This window comes from Taudactylus pleione, unplaced genomic scaffold, assembly GCF_031769625.1.
Source record: "Taudactylus pleione unplaced genomic scaffold, aTauple2 ptg000282l, whole genome shotgun sequence".
In the NCBI taxonomy this organism is placed as follows: Eukaryota; Metazoa; Chordata; class Amphibia; order Anura; family Myobatrachidae; genus Taudactylus; species Taudactylus pleione.
The window spans coordinates 7,845,337-7,870,489 of NW_028284684.1; the positions used below are offsets into that span (position 1 = coordinate 7,845,337).

The 25,153-nt window shown below is 40.9% G+C and overlaps 1 protein-coding gene across 1 annotated transcript in view; it reads left to right on the forward strand.

Moving 5' to 3' along the window:
* The window catches only part of TMEM132D (transmembrane protein 132D), a 1,095,696-nt gene that overhangs the window by 272,554 nt on the left and 797,989 nt on the right, over positions 1 to 25,153 (forward strand). The window contains exon 2 of the mRNA XM_088482164.1: positions 19,311 to 20,196. Coding sequence (XP_088338290.1) covers positions 19,311 to 20,196 — 886 coding nt within the window. The remainder of the gene's footprint in view (positions 1 to 19,310; positions 20,197 to 25,153) is intronic.

A 25,153-nucleotide genomic window follows, 5' to 3' on the forward strand; every position in this document is an offset into this window, starting at 1 on the left:
TATGAGTGGTGTGCTCCCCTTCAATGCACTGGTTATGCTGATATCACCCTACTGGGGTCAGCGGCACCTCTCGATGGAGTTGGCCCAAATAGTGCTTTGGCATGGGAGTTGGATACCGCCTCACTTGCTCTTAAGGGAGAGTTGGCCCTTACATGTATATATATCACTCTTACCCTTAACTTGGCATAGTTAGCCCTCAGGGAATGTTTACATCATAAGTCAAATGGGCATCAGTTCATTTGCCGTTCTTTCCTCTGCCACCATACGAATTATTGTACAAATAAATAAAGCTGACCATTATTTTTGAACCACATATACAGTACTTCGTCTGTGTCTTTAATATAGTTAAGTATTGGTTAAGAAGTTTATGGGATTCATACATTATCTGCCAATAGGGAGTTTAATGGGTTTGTGGTGAAAGATGGAAGTATTTGCATACTAGCAAACCCGCCTAATAGATTGTCGAAGCTGGATTATTGGCTGAGACAAGATCAGTTTAAAATTGAATCGCAGCGACACCATCTTGCGACTGGCCGCAAGATGCCATTTTGCGAAGTGGCCGCCTAAGCGCCATTTTAGATAAACTCACATTTTAGTACATGTGGCGATAATACCATTAGCATCATGCGAATGCATCTGTGACCATCACCAAAGGTTATGGCGATTCACCAAAAGCCTATTTCATTACTTTACGTATTATAAAGGATATATTCCAGAAATGGCTTTACAGTATTGCATTAGAGCAAGTGGCCAGGTGACAACTGGCTTGTGTAGATAAGCTTCCTGCATAGTGTTTGCCCACTATGGGTGGTCTGGCTAGAATACATTAGCAAGCTTCCTGCAATTACATGATTTCAAAGGCTAGAGTGTCATCTTGGGTCTGTCTGTTGTAGCTGGGATATTTTGCATTTTCACACAAGAGTCTGTGAGAACAAAAGAGGTATCTTTCCTTTGAACACAGGAAAGGTGGGGGGGCCTGCTGACAGGACATGTAGAACTATCTAGCCCAGCATGTCACTCTGCTAAGATGTTAGAGTCAAGCGCAACCATCTGCATACAAACATTAATACGTCTTTATATCAAACCCCGAATACTCACACATTACATATTCACACATAAGGTTTAATAAGCTTTAAAGTATATGATTTAGTTAGTTTAAATACTGTGAAATAAAGATATTTGATAACTTAGGTTCTATACATGATAAGCAAGTTGTGTTTGGTTTTGTTCTGATGCGTATGTTTTTTTCAGCATTCCGGCGTTATCGGTGGAGAGATTGCATCATGCAAACTCAAGTTATGGATCACAGAACCTACAAGCAACAAAATGTTTTATTTCATTAACAACTGTTAGGATGTTACAGAGGGCATGATTAGAAAGATCCCCAGCTGTTAGAGGCAGGGAGAGTCTATTTGAACCAGCCTGTTAAATGTGCTGTAACATATGCTTCTCCTCTGGGAACCAATGATATAGCAACAGACTCCCCTATTGTCCTTTTATTCTGGGGGAGTATAAATATGAGTGCACGAATGCTACTCTTCAGTCTTCATGCTGAATGCTGTATGACTGGGGGTCTCTTGCTGATGCCTATCTCCGGGTCCGGAAGCGCCTGCGTATGTATACTGTACTTGGGGTCTGTGTAATTTCCTTTTGCGCCTAAATTGTGTCTCTCTCTCTGTGTGTGCCTCTCTCTCTCTCTGTGTGCCTCTCTATCTGTGTGTGCCTCTCTCTCTCTCTCTCTCTGTGTCTCTCTCTCTCTCTGTGTGTGCCTCTCTGTGTGTGTGTCTCTCTCTCTCTGTGTGTGCCTCTCTCTCTGTGTGCCTATCTCTCTCTCTCTCTCTGTGTCTCTCTCATTGTATTTGCGCTTATTATACACAGATCATAGCGTTTAACTGACTGTACTTTTACTTGAATAATACTTTGTGCTTCGGAACCACATGTTCTGAGTCTGGAGTCTCTATTTATTGTATGACTGCGTACGCAAATTAGCGTCATCCTTTGAGGTTTATAGGAAAAAGTTTGTTTTCCTTTGTTGATAGAACCTAGCATTTAAAGGGGTGCCGTAGTATTGAGTATGCGGCTGAGTCAAAGTTTTGCGCACAGAAAATACGCACTTTTGCGTACGCAGTTAAAAAGTCATTATATGGTTGTGTGGTGGTCGCATTATTTTTTTTTGTATGCGACTGGTCCCACAATAGCGTATACGTACTTCCGGTTGTGCTGCCATGGTGTTTAAACAAAGCCATTGAGGTTTACATTTTATTCTATTACCAATATCTGGGTTAACATGTATTTTTCTGCACAGGAAAAAAGTGTGTAACAGTGAATATTTGTTGAACAAAGTTAAGGGTATCATATGATCCTTAAGGGCTAGGTGCAAGGGTTAGCCTAGCCGCTCGGTAAGCAGCTTTACCGTTGTATACACAGTAGCAGGTGTACATGTTGTCTTTGTTGTAGAGAGGTGCGTGAGAGAGCCGACATATAAACGCTCATAGGTGTGGAAGTTGCCTTACTAAATCTTATCCGGGTGTGGAAGTTGCCTTTTTCAAATCTTATCCAGGTGTGGAAGTTGCCTTACTAAATCTTATCCAGGTGTGTGGGCGCCGCCGACTTAAATCGTCCACAGGTAAGTGAAAGTATCTTGATTGTCTTTCACCGGTTTAAATTTTTATTGAAAAGCATAGGAGTTGTCTCAGAATGGGAGCCATGCAAACAGTAAAGATGTTAGGCAATGATGTGCTGCTAATGGAGGCGCCGATTGTGTCGGCCCGTCGTATCATGCATACCAAGTACGGTACTTATGCAATAAGGTATTGTGATTTATGGTTTAATATGATGAGGAAGAGTGTTAGACTGTTTCCCAGAATTGGTAGTTTTGACAAAAATGTGTTAGACAATGTCCAGGATCACATCAGTATGGTGCGATCCTGAGAGAAAAAGATTAAGTATTTTGAATGTTTAAAACTATGGCAGCATGAAGGGGATGTGTGGCTTAAAAATGTGCAAACGATGCAAACTAGCATTGCGAGCGCATTGCCAGAAAATACATCCGCGACGTTAAGTTGCAATAAGGGGCGAGCCACAAATTGGCGCGCACATGTGGCAAGGTAGCATCGTGGAGAGTATTGCGAGCAGTTCACGCTCACCTCCCCCACCTTATGTGGATGGAGGTGCAAGTACAGTTACCAAAAATACCCATAAAAATGTAACAAGCAATTTGTACCCTCTCTTAAGCAACCATAAAGAAAATGTTTATGATGTGGATCATGAGCCTATTGTAATGTCTGCCATTTCCCATGCTGTGCAGATGATAGATGCTGCATCACCACAATCACGGGTGGTGCCGCCATCTCCATCGGTAACAGCAAGGGAAGTGTTAACACACTCTGCACCCATAGAGGAAGTTGTTAATACCATACGTAGCAGCAGCAGATTAAACCCCCAGCCAGGTAACCAGGTCAGAGGTAGCAACGCTGCCGGTCTGCATCCCATTCGGACAATAACTGTTCCGAATGGAAATGCGGATGCAAACGGTGTAGTGCCCACGAGGGAAGTAGTAATGCATTGTCCATGGACAAGAGCAGAACTAAATTCCATCATAAATGATTTCCCCGATCCCAAAAAGAAACTAGCCAAATGTCAAAGATTTTTGAGAAATTTGGGTAGTTCTCATGAGCCCACTAATAAAGATTGGCATGTGGTGTTAAGGTCCTGTCTACCACGCAATACCGATGTGACAAAATTTATCACGGACTGTGCATTGGATGGCGACGTTCCCTTAACAGACCAAGTAAACCAAGGTAACATTTCCCGTATTGTGACTCAATTGGCTATATATTTTCCAGTAGTAGTTAACTGGAACAAAATCTTCACAATCAAACAAAAGGAGAGTGAAACTGCAGAAGACTATTGCGACCGGGCTCTGCAGGCTATCACCCAGTACACTGGGATATAAGATATTAAAGATAGCATTCACCACAGGGGAATGATAGTCACTGTACTCATGGATGGTCTGAAAGACGATTTAAAGATTCGGGTTCAGACCTCACAACCTGGCTGGAAGGGACTCACAATAGATAACCTCATAGAGTCTGCCATAGAACATGATAAAAATATCACAAAGAAGAGAGAGACCCAGAGCGAAAAACTGATGGCTGTCAGTATCCAAGCTCTGGAAGGAATGACAATAACATCACAGCCAACTGACACACCTGCACCCACACACACACCTGCACCTGAACAATTACACGTCCTCACCAATTCCACACCACAGCAAACACATCCTTACCCCACATATCATACACAACCACAGGTCCCATACTCATATCCCCCACAATATCCTTACCCTCCCTATCCTTACCCATACCCACCACCTTTCCCTCTTGCTCAAATCCCACAACAATCTTTTCATCCACCCCGTTCAAATTATGTTTTAACTGTCACCAAGTGGGACATGTAAGTAAGAACTGCAAAATGAAGAATACCACACAGGAACACGAGTTTCCCATGGGTTCATAGGTAACCCCAGTATCTTCTCCCAGGCCTTATATGACTGTTTATAATCTTTTCAATCTATCAATGGATCTGTTCTAATGTAAAATGTGGATGATTTATTGTTGTATTTTAGGTCATGTTTAAATTATATTAAACGGTTGTGCTTTATCTCCCACTCATAGACACAAGGTTGCTGAGGACAAATGGCAGCCATGCCAGGCTGAGGTCGACTACTCGGAATACTATTCAAAACAGTGGCACAGGCATTATTTAGAGCAGTAGCTATTAATAACAAGATTTAATTGCAGGAACCTGTATGCAGATACTATATCCCTAGAATTATTAAAAATGATAGGGGGACTTTTTTTACAGGTGACGTTTCCAAGAACATGTGTAAGATGATGGGTAACAACTCTAAGATTATCCCAGACTATCTTTTCCTTTATTTGCCCCCCCTTTGAGATACTGTTCAAACAGGCAGCCTCATGTGAAAATATGATAATGAGGTTACTGTGCAGGGTCTCACGAAGATGAATGAGAATAACCAAAATTGAAAGTGTTATTAACTAACATGTCTAATGCAACCTGTCATGATGTCAAATCTGGAAGAATTTGTTATGATCCAAATTTTTTTTTAGCTCAGGTTGTTTGACTGATCGGTGGAAAGGTCCGTATCTGACGATACTACATCCACAAAGGGTGGCCGGGAAAGATACGTGGGTCCATTCCACTCACTATGGGGAGGTTAATCAACCGGTGGAGATACAAGGCAGAGACAAGGCCGATAACGTGGACCTGTCGATTGCGAGCTTGTGCCGGAAGGATTAAAAAGGTGACTGAGATATCTGAGCTAAAGAAATGTGTAGATCAGTGCTTCCAGCAATGGAGTGGTCTGCTGTGGTCATCCTAGTTCTTTTTCTTTCCAGAGTTTTGTCATGGTGATCTGTTTGGGGATACTCAGTGTCTGTGATGGGGGACCGATAAAGGAGATGTGAGCTGATGGCGGAGCTGATGGGGTGGAGTCAGGAGGCATGCAATGCCAATCAGGGGAGTGCCTGACCAATTTTAGTATTGTAATTGTTATGTTATTTGGGAAAAAATACTTCCAGAAGTTATGACCCTCACACATGTTGAAATGCTGGGTATACATAAAAACACACCGTCACCCTATCTTCACACACAATAAGAACACAGAGGCAAAAGAAATATGATGCGTCCGGTGTGTTCCTATTGTGTTGAAGTGTGGAAAATGTAAAAAAAATAGAGTAAAACGAAAGAATGAAATTATGATAGTGGCCAGTATGAATACCGAGGTAAATACAGAACTGCATTACAACCCTGAGCTAGGAAATACCATCATTTAATGTATTATATTTAGACATGCATAGAATGTATTATTGAAATGTTATTTTTAAAACACCTCAGATAATGTAAAGTCTAAATTCCCCTTCAAGACTGCTGTTATAAGACTGGTGCATCCCCACACCTTTCACTTGATCTTCCAAGATCCGTGGTGTGCGTATAATAGTAGTTTTATGTACCCACTCAGAGACACATTATTGATGGAGTAAGAACCACCTTGTGCCATCCCATAATAACACTAAATAATATGTAAATGTAAGCCTTAATTAAATTTTAATAGCAGATTGTGATAGCATGTTGTTCGCTATAAAAGGGTGGACTGTCGAAGCTGGATTATTGGCTGAGACAAGATGAGTTTAAAATTGAATCGCAGCAACACCATCTTGAGACTTGCCGCAAGACGCCATTTTGCGAAATGGCCGCCTAAGCACCATTTTAGATAAACTCACATTTTAGTATATGTGGCGATAATACCATTAGCATCATGCGAATGCATCTGTGACCATCACCAAAGGTTACGGCGATTCACCAAAAGCCTATTTCATTACTTTACGTATTATAAAGGCTATATTCCAGAAATGGCTTTACAGTATTGCATTAGAGCAAGTGGCCAGGTGACAACTGGCTTGTGTAGATAAGCTTCCTGCATAGTGTTTGCCCACTATGGGTGGTCTGGCTAAAATACATTAGCAAGCTTCCTGCAATGACATGATTTCAAAGGCTAGAGTGTCACCTTGGATCTGTCTCTTGTAGCTGGGATATTTTGCATTTTCACAGAAGAGTCTGTGAGAACAAAAGAGGTATCTTTCCTTTGAACACAGGAAAGGTGGGGGGGCCTGCTGACAGGACATGTAGAACTATCTAGCCCAGCATGTCACACTGCTAAGATGTTAGAGTCAAGCGCACCCATCTTCATACACACTTTAATACATCTTTATATCAAACCCCGAATACTCACATATTACATATTCACACATAAGGTTTAATAAGCTTTAAAGTATATGATTTAGTTAGTTTAAATACTGTGAAATAAAGATATTTGATAACTTAGGTTCTGTACATGATAAGCAAGTTGTGTTTGGTTTTGTTCTGATGCGTATGTTTTTTTCAGCATTCCGGCGTTATCGGTGGAGAGATTGCATCATGCAAACTCAAGTTATGGATCACAGAACCTACAAGCAACAAAATGTTTTATTTCATTAACAACTGTTAGGATGTTACAGAGGGCATGATTAGAAAGATCCCCAGCTGTTAGAGGCAGGGAGAGTCTATTTGAACCAGCCTGTTAAATGTGCTGTAACATATGCTTCTCCTCTGGGAACCAATGATATCAGCAACAGACTCCCCTATTGTCCTTTTATTCTGGGGGGGTATAAATATGAGTGCATGAATGCTGGTCTTCAGTCTTCATGCTGAACGCTGTATGACTGGGGGTCTCTTGCTGATGCCTATTTCTGGGTCCGGAAGTGCCTGCGTATGTATACTGTACTTGGGGTCTATGTAATTTAATTTTGCACCTAAATTGTCTCTCTCTCTCTCTCTCTCTGTGTGCCTCTCTCTCTCTCTCTCTGTGTGCCTCTCTATCTGTGTGTGTGCCTCTCTCTCTGTGTGTGTGTGTGCCTCTCTCTCTCTGTGTGTGTGTGCCTCTCTCTCTGTGTGTGTGTGCCTCTCTCTCTCTCTCTCTCTGTGTTCCTCTCTCTCTTTCTCTCTGTGTCTCTCTCTCTCTCTCTCTCTCTCTGTGCCTCTCTCTCTGTGTGTGTGCCTCTCTGTATGTGTGCCTCTCTCTCTGTGTGTGCCTCTCTCTGTGTGTGTGTGCCTCTCTCTCTCTGTGTGCCTCTCTCTCTCTGTGTGCCTCTCTCTCTCTGTGTGTCTCTCTGTCTCTCTCATTGTATTTATTTGCGCTTATTATACACAGATCATAGTGTGTAACTGACTGTACTTTTACTTGAATAATACTTTGTGCTTCGGAACCACATGTTCTGAGTCTGGAGTCTCTATTTATTGTATGACTGCGTACGCAAATTAGCATCATCCTTAGAGGTTTATAGGAAGGATTTTAGAAGGTACAGGCAGGGGTATATAGAGGTTCTTTTTAATATCAACAAGATGGAATTGGGTGAAGTTCTATCTATGTATAAAGTATACACAGCAGTATACTTAGATTAGCTGAGCGATGCAAATATTACATTTTATTTTGTAGAGGGAGATCTATTGAAATGTGATAAAAGATTGCAGAGGGTGATTTTTTTTACAGGTGTTCCTGGCTGTGTACAGTAAATGAGCGCATAGCCAATTCTTCTCTGACTTGCATTTTGCAGCATCACAGAGCTATATCTTTGATAGGATACATTTCCAGTTGCATAAATTATGCTTAACTGGGCAGAAAATGAAAATATTTTATTTAATAATAGCGGCTGTTTTTAACAACAGGAAGTTTCGTTTGAAGTGATGTTTACGTCTTTACACAATTATTATCATCTTTTATTTATAATGCCCCACAAGAGTTCTGTTGTGCCATATTAGGCATAATTCAGCCAGTATATAAATTCGCATAGATATATAATTATAGTGTACGGTTAGAATAACTACAGATGTGTCCTCTGTCGTTGTTGCTGCAGGCGCGTTAAACAGCCCTACTAGATGCATCAAGTCCTTTGCGAGTTTCATGTGTCTTTTTAGCCACAGATGCACCTTGAGAAGAACATACATATGCCGCATATCAAATTAATCAACACTCTGCTTGGGCATCTCTTTTGCATGGCATTGCGAATAAGATGCATTTATTGCGAAAAAGAGCAATGAGAGAAAATCAGGCAGGCAGCACAGTTGAAGATAGACTGAAGAGGGGATGTAGTTATGATATGTACAGCCGGCATCCCAGCTGACGAAATCCCGGCGCCAGAATGCCACTATTCAGCCAGAAGACTGGCATGGGATACCGACAGTAGTGGACATCCTGACTCCAGAATCCCGACAAACGGAAATGCCAATCGTAAGTATAGCGGGGCTTAGGTCTTAGGCATGGGGGGGGAGGGTTAGGTTTAGGCATCACGGGGAGGGGGAGTTTAGGGTTAGGCTAGGGGAGGGGGAGGTTAGGGTTAGGTACTAAGGGGGAGGGTTAAGTTTAGGAACCAATGGAGGAGGATTAGGTTTAGGCACTAACGGAAGGGTTAGGTGCCGGGTGGGGAGGGTTAGTGTTAGTGGGAGAAGGGGGAGGGTTACTATACTTACCAGACCCTTGTCTGGATCCTGAGCATCGGGATGCTGCTGTTGGTATATTGACAGCAGGCATCCCGACTGCCGGGATTTCATACTGATCCCCTGAAGAGGGGTGAGGTTAGAGTTTGGAAGTTTACACAATGCACCTCTTCAGATTTTTAACCTTATTGCAAGTTTAGTTGTTGTTACATTTTGCAGAGTCATCTCCCAAGACAAGAACCCAGATTTACAATTTGAAGAGTGCTGGCCAGACCATTTACTGTGGGTGCACTGGTGTAAAATCATGGAATTAAGTAAAATATTTAATGAAAAAACTGCTGGTGTTTTAGTCAACAAAATCACCTTGATAACACCCAATGGAACTATTACAGTCTTGGACACTAATCCTAGAGTGGTGTCACATAGTACAAATAATCATGTATGTGAAAGTAGTCTGTGTTTGAATAATGAAGCCTGTGGTAGCTATAAATTATGCAGTGGTCCACAAGTGACTGTCTGGTTGGCCTAATGTGGCCCTTGTTCTCCCAGATGGTCAGAACTGATATACGCTAATAATAAGAGCTTTCAGGATAGTTTCTTATAAATCTGTTTTACCACTTTCTGGAATACATAATGGGATTTCTTCTGTCTTGGCATAATTCATTAATGTTAGTTAAATCAGCAGAACATGTTGAAGTTCAGGGTTGTGAACTAAGGGGAAAGGTTAAGTAGAAGTACAGGAAAAGAATGTGGATAGATGACAGAGGAGTATGTCTGGTAGATTATATATAAATTATTATAGTGGTTATGATTATAGTGCATGACTGGAAACTCGAGTCCTGCTCTTCCCTCTGTGATATAGTTTGATAGCGCAGCTCCACATGTCACTGAACAGTTGTTTCAGTGACTATTTGCCTTAGGGAGTCTGAGACGTGCTGTGTCTGAATGGGACAGTCTTGGCCTCCTCCAAAACAGGTATTAATGGGTCATTTGTATCCCTGCCAAAGTAATATCATTCCTACAGAGAACATCAAAATAGGAAGCAGCTTCCTTTTATTATATGTTAGCAAAATATTTTATATTTATCAATATGATTATTGTTGTTTTATAAGAAATATGTAGGGATAAATGTATCTCTGCAGCAAAGTTTCCTTCCACAAAAGACAATCTATTAAAAATGTACTATGGCGTGTCTGTAGAGAACAGTTGTGTGACTTGTGTCATGTTGAGGGGTGAGACACAAAACTGTGATTGATTGTTTTTGTGCAGCTACGTGCAAGGAAACACATGTTTATGTGCTAGTTTCCATTTATGTTATTACATAATGCAGGATACCTCTGTTTAATTAGGAAATACATTAGCAGACCAGGCGATTGTATGTTAAAGTTACATCCCAGTGTGAAATTAGTAAAGCTCAGTCAGTATATCTTTTGCTGTATTATAAATATATACCGATTTAGTCTCCCATATCCAAATATTCTGAAATAAGGAATTATTTTGGCTTGACTGAGATAATGAAACCTTTGATTTTTGATGGTTCAATGTACACAAACTTTGTCTAAGGCACAAATTATTAAAAATATTGTATAAAATTACCTTCAGGCTTTGTGTATAGGGTGTATATGAAATATAACTGAATTTCATGCATGTACAAAAACTTTGTTTGAGCCACAAAATTATTGAAAATATTGTATAAAATGACCTGCAGGCTGTGTGTATTAAGGTGTATATAACACATAAATGCATTCTGTGTGTATATTGAGGTCCCATTCCCAAGATATTTCATTATGATATGCAAGTATTCCAAAATACAGAATATTCCATTATCCAAAATACCCCTGGTCCCAAGCATTTTGGATATCGGAGACTCAACCTGTGTGTGTGTGTGTGTGTGTGTGTGTGTGTGTGTGTATATATATATATATATATATATATATATATATATAAATATATATATATATATATAGTGTAACCCATGCGCTATCACTTCAGGGTGTCCTTTATAAAATCCTAATAGTCCAGCAAATTGGTCCTCCACTGTGTGTCAGGACATGTGGCACTCAAATTCTTTTATGTGGACCGCAGCTCCCCTTTTGTTTACCAGGGGTTCACAGGGTATAGATGATCTTTAAAATGTAAAGAGAAAAGGGGGCGCTCTAACGTGCATTAATCAGTTTATTTAAGACACAGAAAAACACATCTCCAGGTAACAAGATAATGGACTCGTACCAAGATAATGGACTCGTACCTGTGGGCTGGATACCACATGATAGTATACTGCACCCCACTGGCAATATTCCGTCTTGACCGCTGGTCTTCCGGGTCTCCACACTGTGCAGTAAGCCTGCTCACAAGCCACACTCGGTGAACCACCAGAGCTCCACGCCAACGAGGAGGATGCTGGGGGTGTGCAACTATATGGCAGTCAGGCCACGCCCTAGCATCATTTCCCTACAATTGGTTATAAGGCACAATGATCCCAATGGCTACATGCATTTTCTGAAAAGTATCATTGTGTTTTCATCAACAAGTAGATCTTACCAACTGCTTTGGGGCTCATTTACATTTGGATGAACAGTAAATCAATCTTATGACCCGCCTCTCAGATGTAGTAGTACACGTCCACTGTACCGCCGCGCTCATAGGTGTTGCTTTTACAATCTCCCTGAAATGCTTTTTCAAAAATAGGCAAGTGTGAATTGATATCTAAATGTTCACAGACAGACCAGCCAAATGTCCTGATTTGTTATAAGGGGTTAGCAATAACGTTGAGGGTCAAGATAGACCCCTGGTGCTTTACAAATCAAGTACAACCAACTAAATGGTATAAATATATATATATATATATATATATATATATATATATATATATATATGAGGTGTGCGCCGACCCCCATGTTTTGATTTTGGGTGTTGGATCTGGATTTTTTCCTTACAAAATATAAAAAAACAGCTAAAATCACATAAAATTGGCCTTTTTTTGTTTCTACGCTATTAATAACCTCAATAACATTCATTTCCACTCATTTCCAGTCTAATCTGAACACCTCACCCCTCACAATATTGTTTTTAGGCCAAAAGGTTGCACCAAGGTAGCTGGATGACTATACTAAGCGGCACAAACACGTGGCCCATCTAGGAGTGGCATTGCAGTGGCAGACAGGAAGCCAATCAGCATTACGGTGCCCATTTGCATGTAGCGTGGACCCGGGAGATCCGTGCTACATGCATCTGTGTGATTGACACAGACCTCGGACGGGTCAGTGAGACCCGTCTGTGCTGCTGTGTATTTCAATTACACAGATGCACACATGGACCAGGAGATCTGTGCTACTTGCATCTGTGTCATTGACACAGAGCACTGACGGGTCCGTGAGACCCGTCTGTGCTGCCACGGTAAAAAAAAAAAAAAAACTGTGTAAAAAAATGGTGTGCCCCCCCCTCAAAAAAGAGCAACCAGCCCTTGGCATTAGTGATCCAGTGCTGGGTATGCTTAAATACAGGGGACAAATGACGTAGGGGTCCCCTGTACTTAAGCACAACCAGCACCGGGCTAGTCAGAACCAATCCTGGTTGCCAAAATAAGGGGGACAAATGACGTAGGGGTCCCCCCGTATTCTGCGCAACCAGCACTGGTCTCTGATCCGGTCCTGGTTCTGGAAATACAGGGGAAAAAATTAGTAGGGTTCCCCTGTATCTTCCAGAACCAGTACTGAACTTTTTCTAGCAGGGGACTGATGCCACAGCCTGGGGAGCCCTTTCACTGGGCCCCCAGCCGCAGCATCAGCCCTGACTACTAGTCAGCCCAAGCCGGGGATCTCTGAAGAGCTGGGGACCCCCCAATAAAGGGGTCCCCCTCTCCATGGCACCCCAGGCTGAAAGCTCGGGGCTATCTCCGTCACCCCTGGTGGCAGTGGGTGGCGGGTTGATTGTGTGGTGTAAATAAATAATAGCAAACATTGTCTTTAAAAGTAGAACTGCAGGTTTTAACATGCCTGCCCCGCATGCTGGTACTTGGAGAACCACAAGTACCAGCATGCAGGGCATTAAGGGCCCAATACTACCTGTAGTTCACCTGTAAAAAAGTGTTTAAAAAAACACAGGACACACATACCGTGACAGTATAAGTTTATTAAACATACATGCCCGGTGAAAGGGCTCCCCTGGCTGTGGCATCAGCCCCCTGCTAGAAAAAGTTCAGTGCTGGATCTGAAAAATACAATGGAACCCTACTCATTTTTTCCCCTGTATTTCTAGAACCAGGACCGGATCAGAGCCCAGTGCTGGCTGCGCAGAATACGGACACACCCAGCACTGGGTTACTAATGGTCAGGACTGGTTTCTCTTTTTTTGGGGGGGGGTGGGGGGCACCCATTTTTTTCTTTTTTTTTTACACAGGTTTTTTTTTATATTTTCACAATGGCAGCACAGACGGGTCTCACGGACCCGTCAGTGCTCTGTGTCAATGACACAGATGCAAGTAGCACGGATCTCCTGGTCTGTGTGTGCATCTGTGTAATTGAAATACACAGCTGCACAGATGGGTCTCACTGACTCATCCGTGCTTTGTGTCAATCACACAGATGCATGTATCACGGATCTCCCGGGTCCGTGCTACATTCAAATGAGCACCATAACGCTGATTGGCTGAGAGCCATGACAGGCGGCTCTGTCAGCCAATCAGGCATTTTTAAAAATGGCCACTCGAGACAAAACAGAGGATCTCGAGTTTTTGCCTCGATAAGGGATCCGGGGCAGGAGGAGAGATCCAAGGGGCGCCTTGGATTGCGCCGGATCCCCGAAATTAGGGTGGGTTCGGTTCTCAGGGATCTGAACCCGCTCATCCTATATATATATATATATATATATATATATATATATATATATATATAATGTAAAGAGAAGAGGGGGCTATTTTTTCGTGCATGAATCAGTTTATTTAAGACACAGAAAAACACATCTCCAGGTAATGAGATAATGGGCTCTTACTAAGTCACAAAGCTTCAAATCATGTCATAATAGTAACCCCATAGGTCTTACATTTAAAGGTATTGAATTAGTAGCTAAACCAGAGAGGGGGGAGATAGGGAAAGAGAACTGACAAAGAGAAACCTTCTGGATTATCACCTTAAATACTGTAGTACTGAAAGTCTTAAATGAGGGGTATGTATAGTAATTACACCCTTTATAGAGTAGTTTTGTATAAGGGGAATTAAAAGAAAAATCATTGTATTCTTAATTTTACCCTTATCTAATATGATGGAGTCCATAGTAGAGGCCATATAATATATGTGTACCAATTACACTCCACTATAATTGATCATTCTGTATATATCTGCATAAGTGAGAATTGTCATTTATGATACTTGTTGATTATATTCTGTGCTATGTTCTCTTTGTACTGTGGCTTTATATACAAAAGTTCTCATATAAAAAAGTATCTCTTAAGCTTTGGATATTTGATAAATACTGTTTTTTTTAAAGAATACAGTATATGCTTAGTCTCATAGAAACCTCAAAATCGATATTTTAGAAATGTTTGTATGTTAAGTTCAATTAGTGAACAATGGCCCTCATTCAGAGCCGCTCGTTAGCGGCAGTACGCTCGTTCCGAGCGATGTTTGCACATCTGCGCATGCGTACTGTTTTTAGTACGCATGCGCGAACCAGTCAGTGCGGCCAAAAATCGTTTGTACGCTATATAGCGAGTGCCTGCTATTTTGAGTGACAGAATGAGGCGTATGTGGGTGGTAACAGGGGAAGGTGCTTGAAAATGGGGAGTGGAGATCCGAACGCAGGCGTGCTTAAAGGTCAAAACGGGCGTATTATGGGTGTGCATAATTAATACAGCAGCGTCATTGACCACGTCACTGGGTTATTTTATAGCCAGAACTGCTCGCAAATTTGTGGTAGCAAACACCAACCACAAGAATAGCGAGCAGTTCATACGCTGCTCGATGTACTCGATTAATCTAACAAATAGCGGACATGACGTATGATGCGAGCGGCCAGGGGGCGTTTTTAACAAATAAACGAGCGTATGTTTTGCACGCTCGTTCAGACTTAGAGGTGTGAACAGACTGCAATTTGCGAAAGGATCATTTGAATAGCCACCCCTTGTTTTTGAACGAACGACCGCAAATAGCGAACGGCTCTGAATGAGGGCCAATATGTATGATTTTATATATGAAAATGTATATTTATGTGCTGTAAACTCCACCCCTGGCTGTCTGATTCATGTTGATTGGTAACCTATTAGAGGATAGAGATATCAGACTGGTATTCAGACACGCAGGGATGAGATCTTTGTTTACTTATGTAAATGATTATAGTGCGATTAACAGCGATTGGCTGTTGGCCACGTTATAGTGAAGTCAGAATGTTAGCCAGGCCAGCTCTCTGACGAAGTGATATACGAAACGCATTAGAACGTGGCCTAACTGACGTATTGTTGTACACCCTCGGCATCCTCCTCGTTGGCATGGAGCTCCGGTGGTTCACCAATTGCGGCTTGTGAGCGGGCTTACAGTGCGGTGTGGAGACCAGGGAGACCAGCGGTCGAGACGGAGTATTGCCAGTGGTTTCTCATTCCGGCTGTGGACAGTGAAGAGGGAGGGTGGGAGCTAGGGCTGGCTGGGCTGTGTTGTGCTGCTGTTGTCCATAGGGGCTGGCTGGGCTGTGTTCTGTTGCTGTCATAGGGGCTGGCTGGGCTGTGTTGTGCAGTCAGTTGTCCATAGGGGCTGTGTCCACTCCAAAGTCTATAGGGGCTGGCTGGACTTTTGTGAATTTTGTGCGCAGTAGCCGCACGTGCATCAACAAAGTAGTGCCAAGCGTGCGCCTGTGTCATAAGTAAAGGGCCAGCTGGCTTGACCTGTAAAGGGTGCTGTAACCCCCAAAGTGCACTCCAAACAAATGAAAAATTATTTTCTGTGTTTGTGACGTGTGCACTGTAGCTGCACGTGCATCAACAAAGAAGCAGCGCCAAGCGTGCGTTTGTGTCATAAATCAAGGGCCGGCTGGCTTATCTCTTAAAGGGTGGTGTAACCCCCAAAGTGCACTCCAAAATGTAAATATTCTTTTCTGTGTTGTGAATTGTGTGCACTGTAGCCGCATGTCCATCAACAAAGGAGCAGCGCCAAGCGTGCGCCTGTGTCATAAGTCTGTCAAAGGGTGGTGTAACCCCCAAAGTGCACTCCAACAAAAATAAAAAAATTCTTCTTTTCTGTGTTGTGAATTGTGTGCGCTGTAGCCGCACGTGCATCAACAAAGTAGCGCCAAGCATGCGCCTGTGTCATAAATCAAGGGCCGGCTGGCTTGACTGTTAAAGGGTGCTGTAACCCCCAAAGTGCACTCCAAAAAAAATGTTAATTCTTTTCTGTGTTTGTGTGCGCCTTAGCCGCACGTATATATCAATCAATATAACATAAATGGAGGACCAAACTTTGTCCCCTAAAAATAAAATAAGGAAAGATCAAGAACCACTTCCTCCTAGTGCTGAAGCTGCTGCCACTAGTCATGACATAGATGATAAAATGCCATCAACGTCATCTGCCAAGGTCGATGCCCAATGTCATAGTAGAGGGCATATAAAATCCCAAATGATAAAGTTCAGGAAAATGACCTTAAAAAAAAACATTTAAATCTGAGGAGAAACGTAAACTTGCCAATATGCCATTTACGACACAGAGTGGCAAGGAACGGCTAAGGTCTATCCCTATGTTCATGACTAATGGTTCAGCTTCACATGACTATGGAAGCCCTCCTCACGCTACAAAAATCAAACGAGTTAAGCTGGCAAAAGCACAGCGAAGAACTGTGCATTCTATGTGTTCTAAGAAGATATCACAAATCCCCAAGGAGAGTCCAAGTGTGGTGGCGGTTGCGATGCCTGACCTTCCCAGCACTGGACGGGAAGAGGTGGCTCTTTCCACCATTTGCATGCCCTCTGCAAGTCATGAAAGGAGCACCCACAGTCCATAGATTAATTGCCAGCTTGTTTTGTGGGGGCCCAAACGAACCAATCATTTCAGCCACAGTCGTGTGGCAGACCCTGGCGCTGAAATGATTGGTTTGTTAAAGTGTGCATGTCCTGTTTATACAACATAAGGGTGGGTGGGAGGCCCAAGGACAATTCCATCTTGCACCTCTTTTTTTTCTTTGCATTATGTACTGTTTGGGGCCTAGTTTTTCAAACTGCCATCCTGTCTGCCACTGCAGTGTCACTCCTAGATGGGCCACGTGTTTGTGCCGCCCACTCTTGTCGCTAAGCATAGTCATCCAGCTACCTCGGTGCAACCTTTTGGACATAAAAACTCTATTGTGAGGTGTGAGGTGTTCAGAATAGACTGGAAATGAGTGGAAATTAAGGTTATTGAGGTTAATAATAGCATAGGAGCAGAAAAAACCACATAATCTGTGATTTTAGCTGTTTTTATGCTTTTTTTCAAAAAAATACAGATCCAAAACACAAAACTCAGAACCCAAAACGCGGAAGGGTGGTTTTGGCAAAACCAATCCAGATCCAAAACACGAAGAAAGATCCAGATCCAAAACCAAAACACGAAAAGTGGCTGGTGCACACCCCTAATAAAAAAAAAAAATATATATATATATATATATATATATATATATATATATATATGTAGAGCACAATTTGCCGGCACTCCCTAACTGATGGACAACTTGCTCCGGTGCACCAAATGAAAATGCAATATAGTCCACCAAATGAAGGGCACTCGGAGTATGTGTATTTTCTTGATGACGGGGCAGAGACCCTGAAAAAATTTGAGTATTCTAAATACATTGGATTGCTGCTTGTATTGTTGTCTGAGTGCCCTTCATAATATATCTTTTATATATATATATATATATATATATATAAATATATTATTTTTATACCATTAAGTTGGTTGCACTTGATTCGTGTAGCACCAGGGGTCTATCTTGACCCTCAACATTATTGTTAACCCCTTATAACATATACTATTTCTGTTTCACACAAATCAGGACATTTGGCAGGTCTGTCTATGAACATTTAGATATCAAGTCACACTTGCCTACTTTTGGAAAAGCATTTCAGGGAGATTGTGAAAGCAACACCTATGAGCACAGCGGTACAGTGGACGTGTACTACTACATCTGAGAGACGTCTTATAAAATTGACTTACCGTACATCCAAATGTAAATGAGCCCCAAAGCAGTTAGTAAGATCTACTTGTTTAGGAAACACACTAAAACTTTTCAGAAAATGCAAGTAGCCATAGGGATTGTGCCTTATAACCAATTGTAATGGAATTATGCTAATGATCCCATTTGAATGTATATATCTCTGTTTGTTTTTTATATAACAACTACATAATGAGGATAAGGTGCAATCAGGGAGATTGCTAGACTCTTCAGGTAGTCAGGGAGATTGCTACTATTTCAGGGAGTCTCCCTGACAATCAGGGAAAATTGATGAGTGTGATTCAAGTCCATTTTTGGGAGGTAACTAGGAAACACCCCTATAAAAGAGAATTCTGCACCCTTTGAATCTCATTTACTGATTGTGTCTTGATGCTGCTTGTGCCTAATTCACATTCATAAAGGAGCTCCCCGATCTGTGTAGATACTGCCATCAGGATTCATATCCCATCAAGATAATACATATTTCATACTTGTAGCGGAGTTTGTCTTGGTCCTCAACTCCATGTCTTCCCCATATTCAAAACTATGTATATTGTCCAAAAATAGGTATACAGTATGACATCAGAAAGCATCATCTGCGCGGTGTGGCTGAATTTTCTAAGTATGTAACTGAAGTTTACTGACTCCATGTAGCAAACAAGCACACTGTTAAATGCAAGCAAAATACTGTACAGCTTTGTAAAATAAATCATATAAAATAGCAGGCACTAGTCCCTTTTCCAGTGTTATATCAATTTGTCTTTGATTAATATAATACTAAACACAACACAGATCCCTTTAGGTTGCTGGATATTACAACAATAGTAAGAGCTCTCTAATATTTAATCTCTGGTTATCTTCGACATTAGGTTTGTTTGAGAAACACAGAAACAGCAACTACTGTGTACTGTCTCTATCTTAAAATGTTATACCAGGCATGTGGCACACTATTTTTCCTTAGGCAGCTTATGGTCAACTTTTATATTACATTTCTGAAACTTGGTTTCAAGAGCTAGAAGCCCATTATTGTAGTTAACCTTTTGTTTCCTGTAAATAAATGTTATTATAAATTATTTATACTTTTTCAACAGTGACAGAAAGCCGTGGAATATTAGACAGCATTCAAAGGTTTTCGTTGCTTCCGACCTACCTTCCGGTGAGCTATACAATCCATAAGAGTGAGGTATCCTTCTTCCTTAAGGAAGCAAACCAGGACATCATGAGAAATTCCAGTCTACAGTCTCGAGTTGAATCATTTCTCATTTATAAGGCCAAGAAGCAACCTGTGATGAATGCCACTTATGGACCATTTTTCATCGAGCAAGAAGTGCCACAAGATTTACTATTTATTTCTAACTATTTTGGATCTGCTGATAAATTCACTTTTAACTGGAAGATTAAAGCATATATCCTTAAGGAAAAAATTTATCGTATTAAACCTACAGTTCAAATAGTGTTTTATATTGTGGGGAGAGACTGGGATGATTATAGCACCACTGAGAGACTTCCGTGCATAAAGGTATTTGCATTCCGGGAGACTAGAGAAGTAAAAGCAACCTGTAAATTGACAGGTGACCTGGGATTATGCGTTGCTGAATTAGAACTACTTTCAAGCTGGTTTGATCCACCAACAGTGGTTGCTGGCCATAAGAAGATGTTGGAACAACCTGATGGCAGTCCAGTGGAATTGTATTATGTTATTCAGCAAAATAATGAGAAAGAAGATTGTGCCAAGGAGGACACCAGGAAAAGTGTGAGTCGGGCATCTCGTAATTTCATAGATGATACTGGGCCACCACTGCAGAGAATTGGAAGTGTTTTCCTCTACCAGTCCCTCAGTAGCAATTCTTCACTTGAAGTGCAAATTGACGATAACTTGGTTATCCGCTCTTTCACACGGAATATAAAGAAAGGGGATATTCTAACTTATTTTGTGTTCCTCGCTAAAAAATTTGCACAGGCCAAATTCAAGTTAAGGTAAGAAAAACCTGTTGTTTCTTTTTAAACTTTGGGTCAGCAAAAAGTCTGGAATATAGTAAATGCCTTTGAAACATAAAAGTATGGCATGGAAAAATTTTACATATTTAGCTGAAGTAAAGTGACAAAAAAAAACATGGACAAAATGAGCAAAATCACACTATGTGACAATGTTTAAATGATAATGGTTGCATATATTTAGCAAAGTATTATTATTAATAGTATTATTATCATCATAACTACTAATAAATATTATTTTTATTGTTACTAATAATAATAATATTATTATTATTGGCACAACAGAAAATGTTAAATATACTTATATGCAAGATTCGTTTTCACTTCTTGTTAAATTTTCTGAAGGTTCTATTGCATAATACGAAAATAGAAGAATAACAAAAAATCTACAGTAATAGTGTAATATTGTCAAATAAATTAAAATGACTCCCAGCGAATAGTGAATTATAATGAAGTAAATAATTTGTCTCCAGTCCACTATTGAAGTAAGTATGAATGAATAGTGGTGGGGTGTCCAACCCCCTCAGATGTTGCACTCCTAGACAAGATGTAACAAAAGCATGTCAAGCTATCTCAACTGTAACTGGAGATTCTTCTCCTCTCTTTGTACAATATGTCTCCATACCATGATTACGGTACATAAGAAGAAAATACTTCAGTGTGATTCCATTTCATAACGTTTGAAGCAAACCACTTAAAAAATAATTTTAATACAAAAATGTAAAAGATAAAATGTTACAAGGTGGGGCCTCCTACCAAAAAGATGTTTAAAATCGTCCTAATAAGGTTCTGTGTTCCCCGAGTTTGAACCACAGTACCAGGCTAGATGGTCATCTGCCTGGAGATCGACACCTCCACAACAGCTCCCTTCTTCCAACTTGTTAAAAAGACCGGAATAAGGTCTTTTTCAATGCAATGTGGGAGTCTAGTAAGAATTCCATATTAATATGGTGATAAACCAATCACAACCCGTGTGGGTCGTTTCCTTTACAGGTTCTAATGAAGTCTTATACATTCCTAAATATTCAATAGGATGCAAATTCTGAAGTTGTGATGTAAAAATATACACTACAAATCTGCAAAACAGAAAAAAAACAATCTAAAAAGTGCTTTTCAGTTGGTCCTCTACGATCGGGCACTAGTTTTGCTCCAAATTTTTATAATTTATTTATGGGTTTGAGGTAGAAGATGAATCCCTTACTAGACTCCCACATGCGGTTTGTATTCCACATATTGTCTTGTACAAGTATATCAAATACACTATCTGTAACTGATTTGCTTTGGGATATTATGGGTTAACCAATTAATAAACCTTTAGCATTTCTATTTAATTTATTTGTTGCTGTTTATTATGAATATTCATTTTTTCCATGGCAGTTAATATGTTATTACATTTTTGTATAAAGGTAAACAATGCTTTAAAAAGTGTGAAAACTTAAGGACATGTACCCACAGCTATTTATATTTCAGTCTCTCCTCCACAGCAATTTTTTACAGGTTGACAAAACAAAGGAATGACGATTATTGATATAAAGTTCATTCATTGAGTAATGAACTAAAAGTGAATTTTGGAGCTGAGATGAGACATGTTCTGCTTTTCCTCAGTCCTATGCTGTCATTCTTCTCTCTAAAATGTCTGAGTGTACCGTCAGTCCGTTACGCTATAGAGATTGATGATCTTTATGCAAGTAATCATTTCTCCTCTCTTTGTCAAAAACTGGAATGGAGTAGAGACAGAAGTAAAAATGGCCATGATGGCAGAAAGCCTAAAATGTAACTTTCAAACCTATTATGTTGGCTCACCCTGACTGTCTGTTAAAATAAAATTACAAAAAAACAACATATAAAAATCTGAGATGGAGAGAAGGAAATGGTAGTAGTAGTAATAATAATAACTATGCAGGTGATAACACAAGCCAGCAATATTGCCTACTCCTTCATATTTTTGTGCAGTAACCTTCAGAATTTCAAGAAAACCAAATTAATTGTCTATTACAAAGAATTTCTACAACCACTAAAAGAAAAAGTGTTGAAGATTGCCAAGAGCAGGCAATAGTTCATCTGAATGATGTATTAAAACTAATACATGTTTGTTGTGGATTAGAAATACTTGGAACGTTTTCTTAAAGGGCTGTCCGCTGTCATTTGTAGTAAATTCTATGACAAATAATACATCCACAAAAATATATACAGGGGAAGCGTGAATTAGTCAGTAAACAGTGAATTGGTTTGATGTAAATATCCAGACAATCATAAAAGTCAGTTTACCAATCAGGAGCAAACAGCATTTGTATAGGTGGTTTCCAAATGCTTGCATGCAGGGGCGTAACCAGAGGTATGGGGCCCCACAGCAAAATTTCCACAGGGCCCCCATAGGTCTACCTATACAGTCCCCCTGTAGTTGTGCTCATCATGCAGTTACCCCCTGTAGTAGTGCCCCTTATACAATGCCCCCTGTAGTTGTGTCAATTATGCAATGCCCCCTGTAGTTGTGCCCCTTATGCAATGCTCCCTGTATTAGAGCCCCTAATGCAATGCCCCCTGTATGAAAGCCCCTTATGTAGTGCCCCAAGTAGTGCCCTTTATACAGTGCCACCAGTAGTGCCCGTTATACAGTGCCCATTATGCAATGCCACCTGTAATGCCCCTTATGCTGTACCCCCAGTAATGCCACTTATGCTGTGTCCCCAGTAATTCCCCATACGCTGTGCCCCCGGTAATGCCCCTTATGCTGTGACCCAGGTAATGCCACTTATGCTGAGCCCCCTCCGCTGTGCTGTACTTACCTGTCTTCACGCTTGTCAGCGCTCCATTTTCACTCCGGCGTCTGTGCCTGCCACTGAGTGGATCTAACTAGATCCAGCAGGCGCGCAGTCTCCTCACATATCGGGTGATGCGGGTGATTTCATCACGTCACCCACACACCCGCGCACTGAATCACTGGGAACGCTCACTTCTGAAGCAATCAGAGGTGTCTTTAGTCTCTGATCGCTTCAGTGACCAGCGTTCCCAGTTGCACCAGCTATAGAGGGTGCAGTGGGGATGCTTGCTGGGCTGGCGGGCCCCCTAAGCTGCCAGGCCCCATAGCAAGCGCACCGCCTGCACCCTCTATAATTATGCCACTGCTTGCATGGTGAAGCCTATTTCAAAAGTATGTATTAGTACAGTCACACTACCTGTTCTATTATTGCCATCTCAGTATGGCAGAAACAGATTAGTAAAATTAAAGAGATGACTTACCCTTTGCATACAGCATATTTTAATGAGTTAAGGTTTTAAAATATCTTGTCAATAAATGAAATCTGCAACTGCGCAGTTGCTGATATCAAGAGAGGGTGATTTGAGTGCAGGGGGAGATCAAGGCAAGAAGCCCCATCAAGTGTCATCCTGGGGTACAGATGCGATAGGAGGACAAAAGGAGACAGAGTCACACAAAGGGGAATAAAGAAACACGCACACGCAGGGAGCAAGGCATACATGGGGAAATTGAGGAGGGATACACATAGAAAATAAAGCCTTTGGGTGCGCCTGTAGCTTTTACAATGAGAATGTTGTCATTTTTGGGCACAATGTTTAGAAACCAGTCCAACACTGAATGTAACTCTATTTACCAACTAAATCCACTGTTTTCCCATTTGGAATGAAAGAGGATGCAGTCCAGGTAAGGCTATAGTAGACTTGCTGCTTATACAATCTAGGTAGACAGTGCTGACTGTTCTCATGTGACTCTGACAAGCAGCACTGGTCCATGTAAATATTGTTGCTGGTCTTCAGTCTACCCATATCCCTTAACCACCATAGTGTGCAGGAAGGGTTTGGGTCCCACCACTGCATGTCAGAGGAAAGGCCCATGCATACAGTAATTGTCTGCATGACCACTATAGTGACAGAATAGGTGGTTTCAAAAGGCCAACACACTTTTAGTTTCTATAAATAATATAAAAGACCTCATTGTGGCCGTAATCAGGAAGTCGCGATATCCCCCAATAGTGAGTGCTGGTCAATGCTTAAATGGACCCTTCTACTTCTTATCATTCTAATTAATTAATAATGAGCACAACATTGTGCTCAATTATATGAATGGTGGAATACACAAGAATAATTCATCCTTACATGAGGTTCTCACCTGGCAATTTAGGACGATCAGTCATCAGATAAGATATAAATAAGGGAAAACACAGACTTTAAGTGCCTTTATACTCTCTTAAAATACATTTCAATCCATATTTGGTTCAAGGTTGTAAGTATTAAACCTCCATATTTTTTAAAGAAAAGAGATGCAAGACCCCCTCATTTTTTCAGATGGTATAATAGACTAATAGTACATTTTATGTTCAGGTGAAGCCATAGCTTGACAAGTTAACTGACCTACTCCAGTTGTACAACTGGTTCTCTAGTTACTGACTGTCTGTTGATTGCACACTACATAGTGGATAGGCTGATTACAAAAATGACTTACCAAATCCATTACTGTTAATATACTAATATGGCTTGATCTCTCACATCATCCTTTGGGAGCTTCCTCATCATGCCACTTGTATATACAGTATGTATACTGCTTTATTTGCATTAATATTTTTAACACTAATCCTCTGTCCCATTGACTAACAGAATGTGTTCCTCTCTTGATTGCCAGTGGCGGATAGTGGTAGAGGATATATATTTTTCTACAGCATAATTTGGCAGTTGGCATTCCCATGTAATCAGAGAGAGCCAGACCCACTGTTTTAGTAATCATGAGAGAGCAAATTGTCATGCATTGCTATCCTTTAAGTTAAAATGAACTAATCTTGCACTGTAAAAAAATGTATGTATCCCACTTATCCCTACATATAAACCGTTCAGACTGAAATAAATGATTACCCGTCGTGCTCACACAAACCCGCAGTGAAAGCTTTATAACATCCTACAGTATAATTTGGTCTAGCTGAAATTGTGT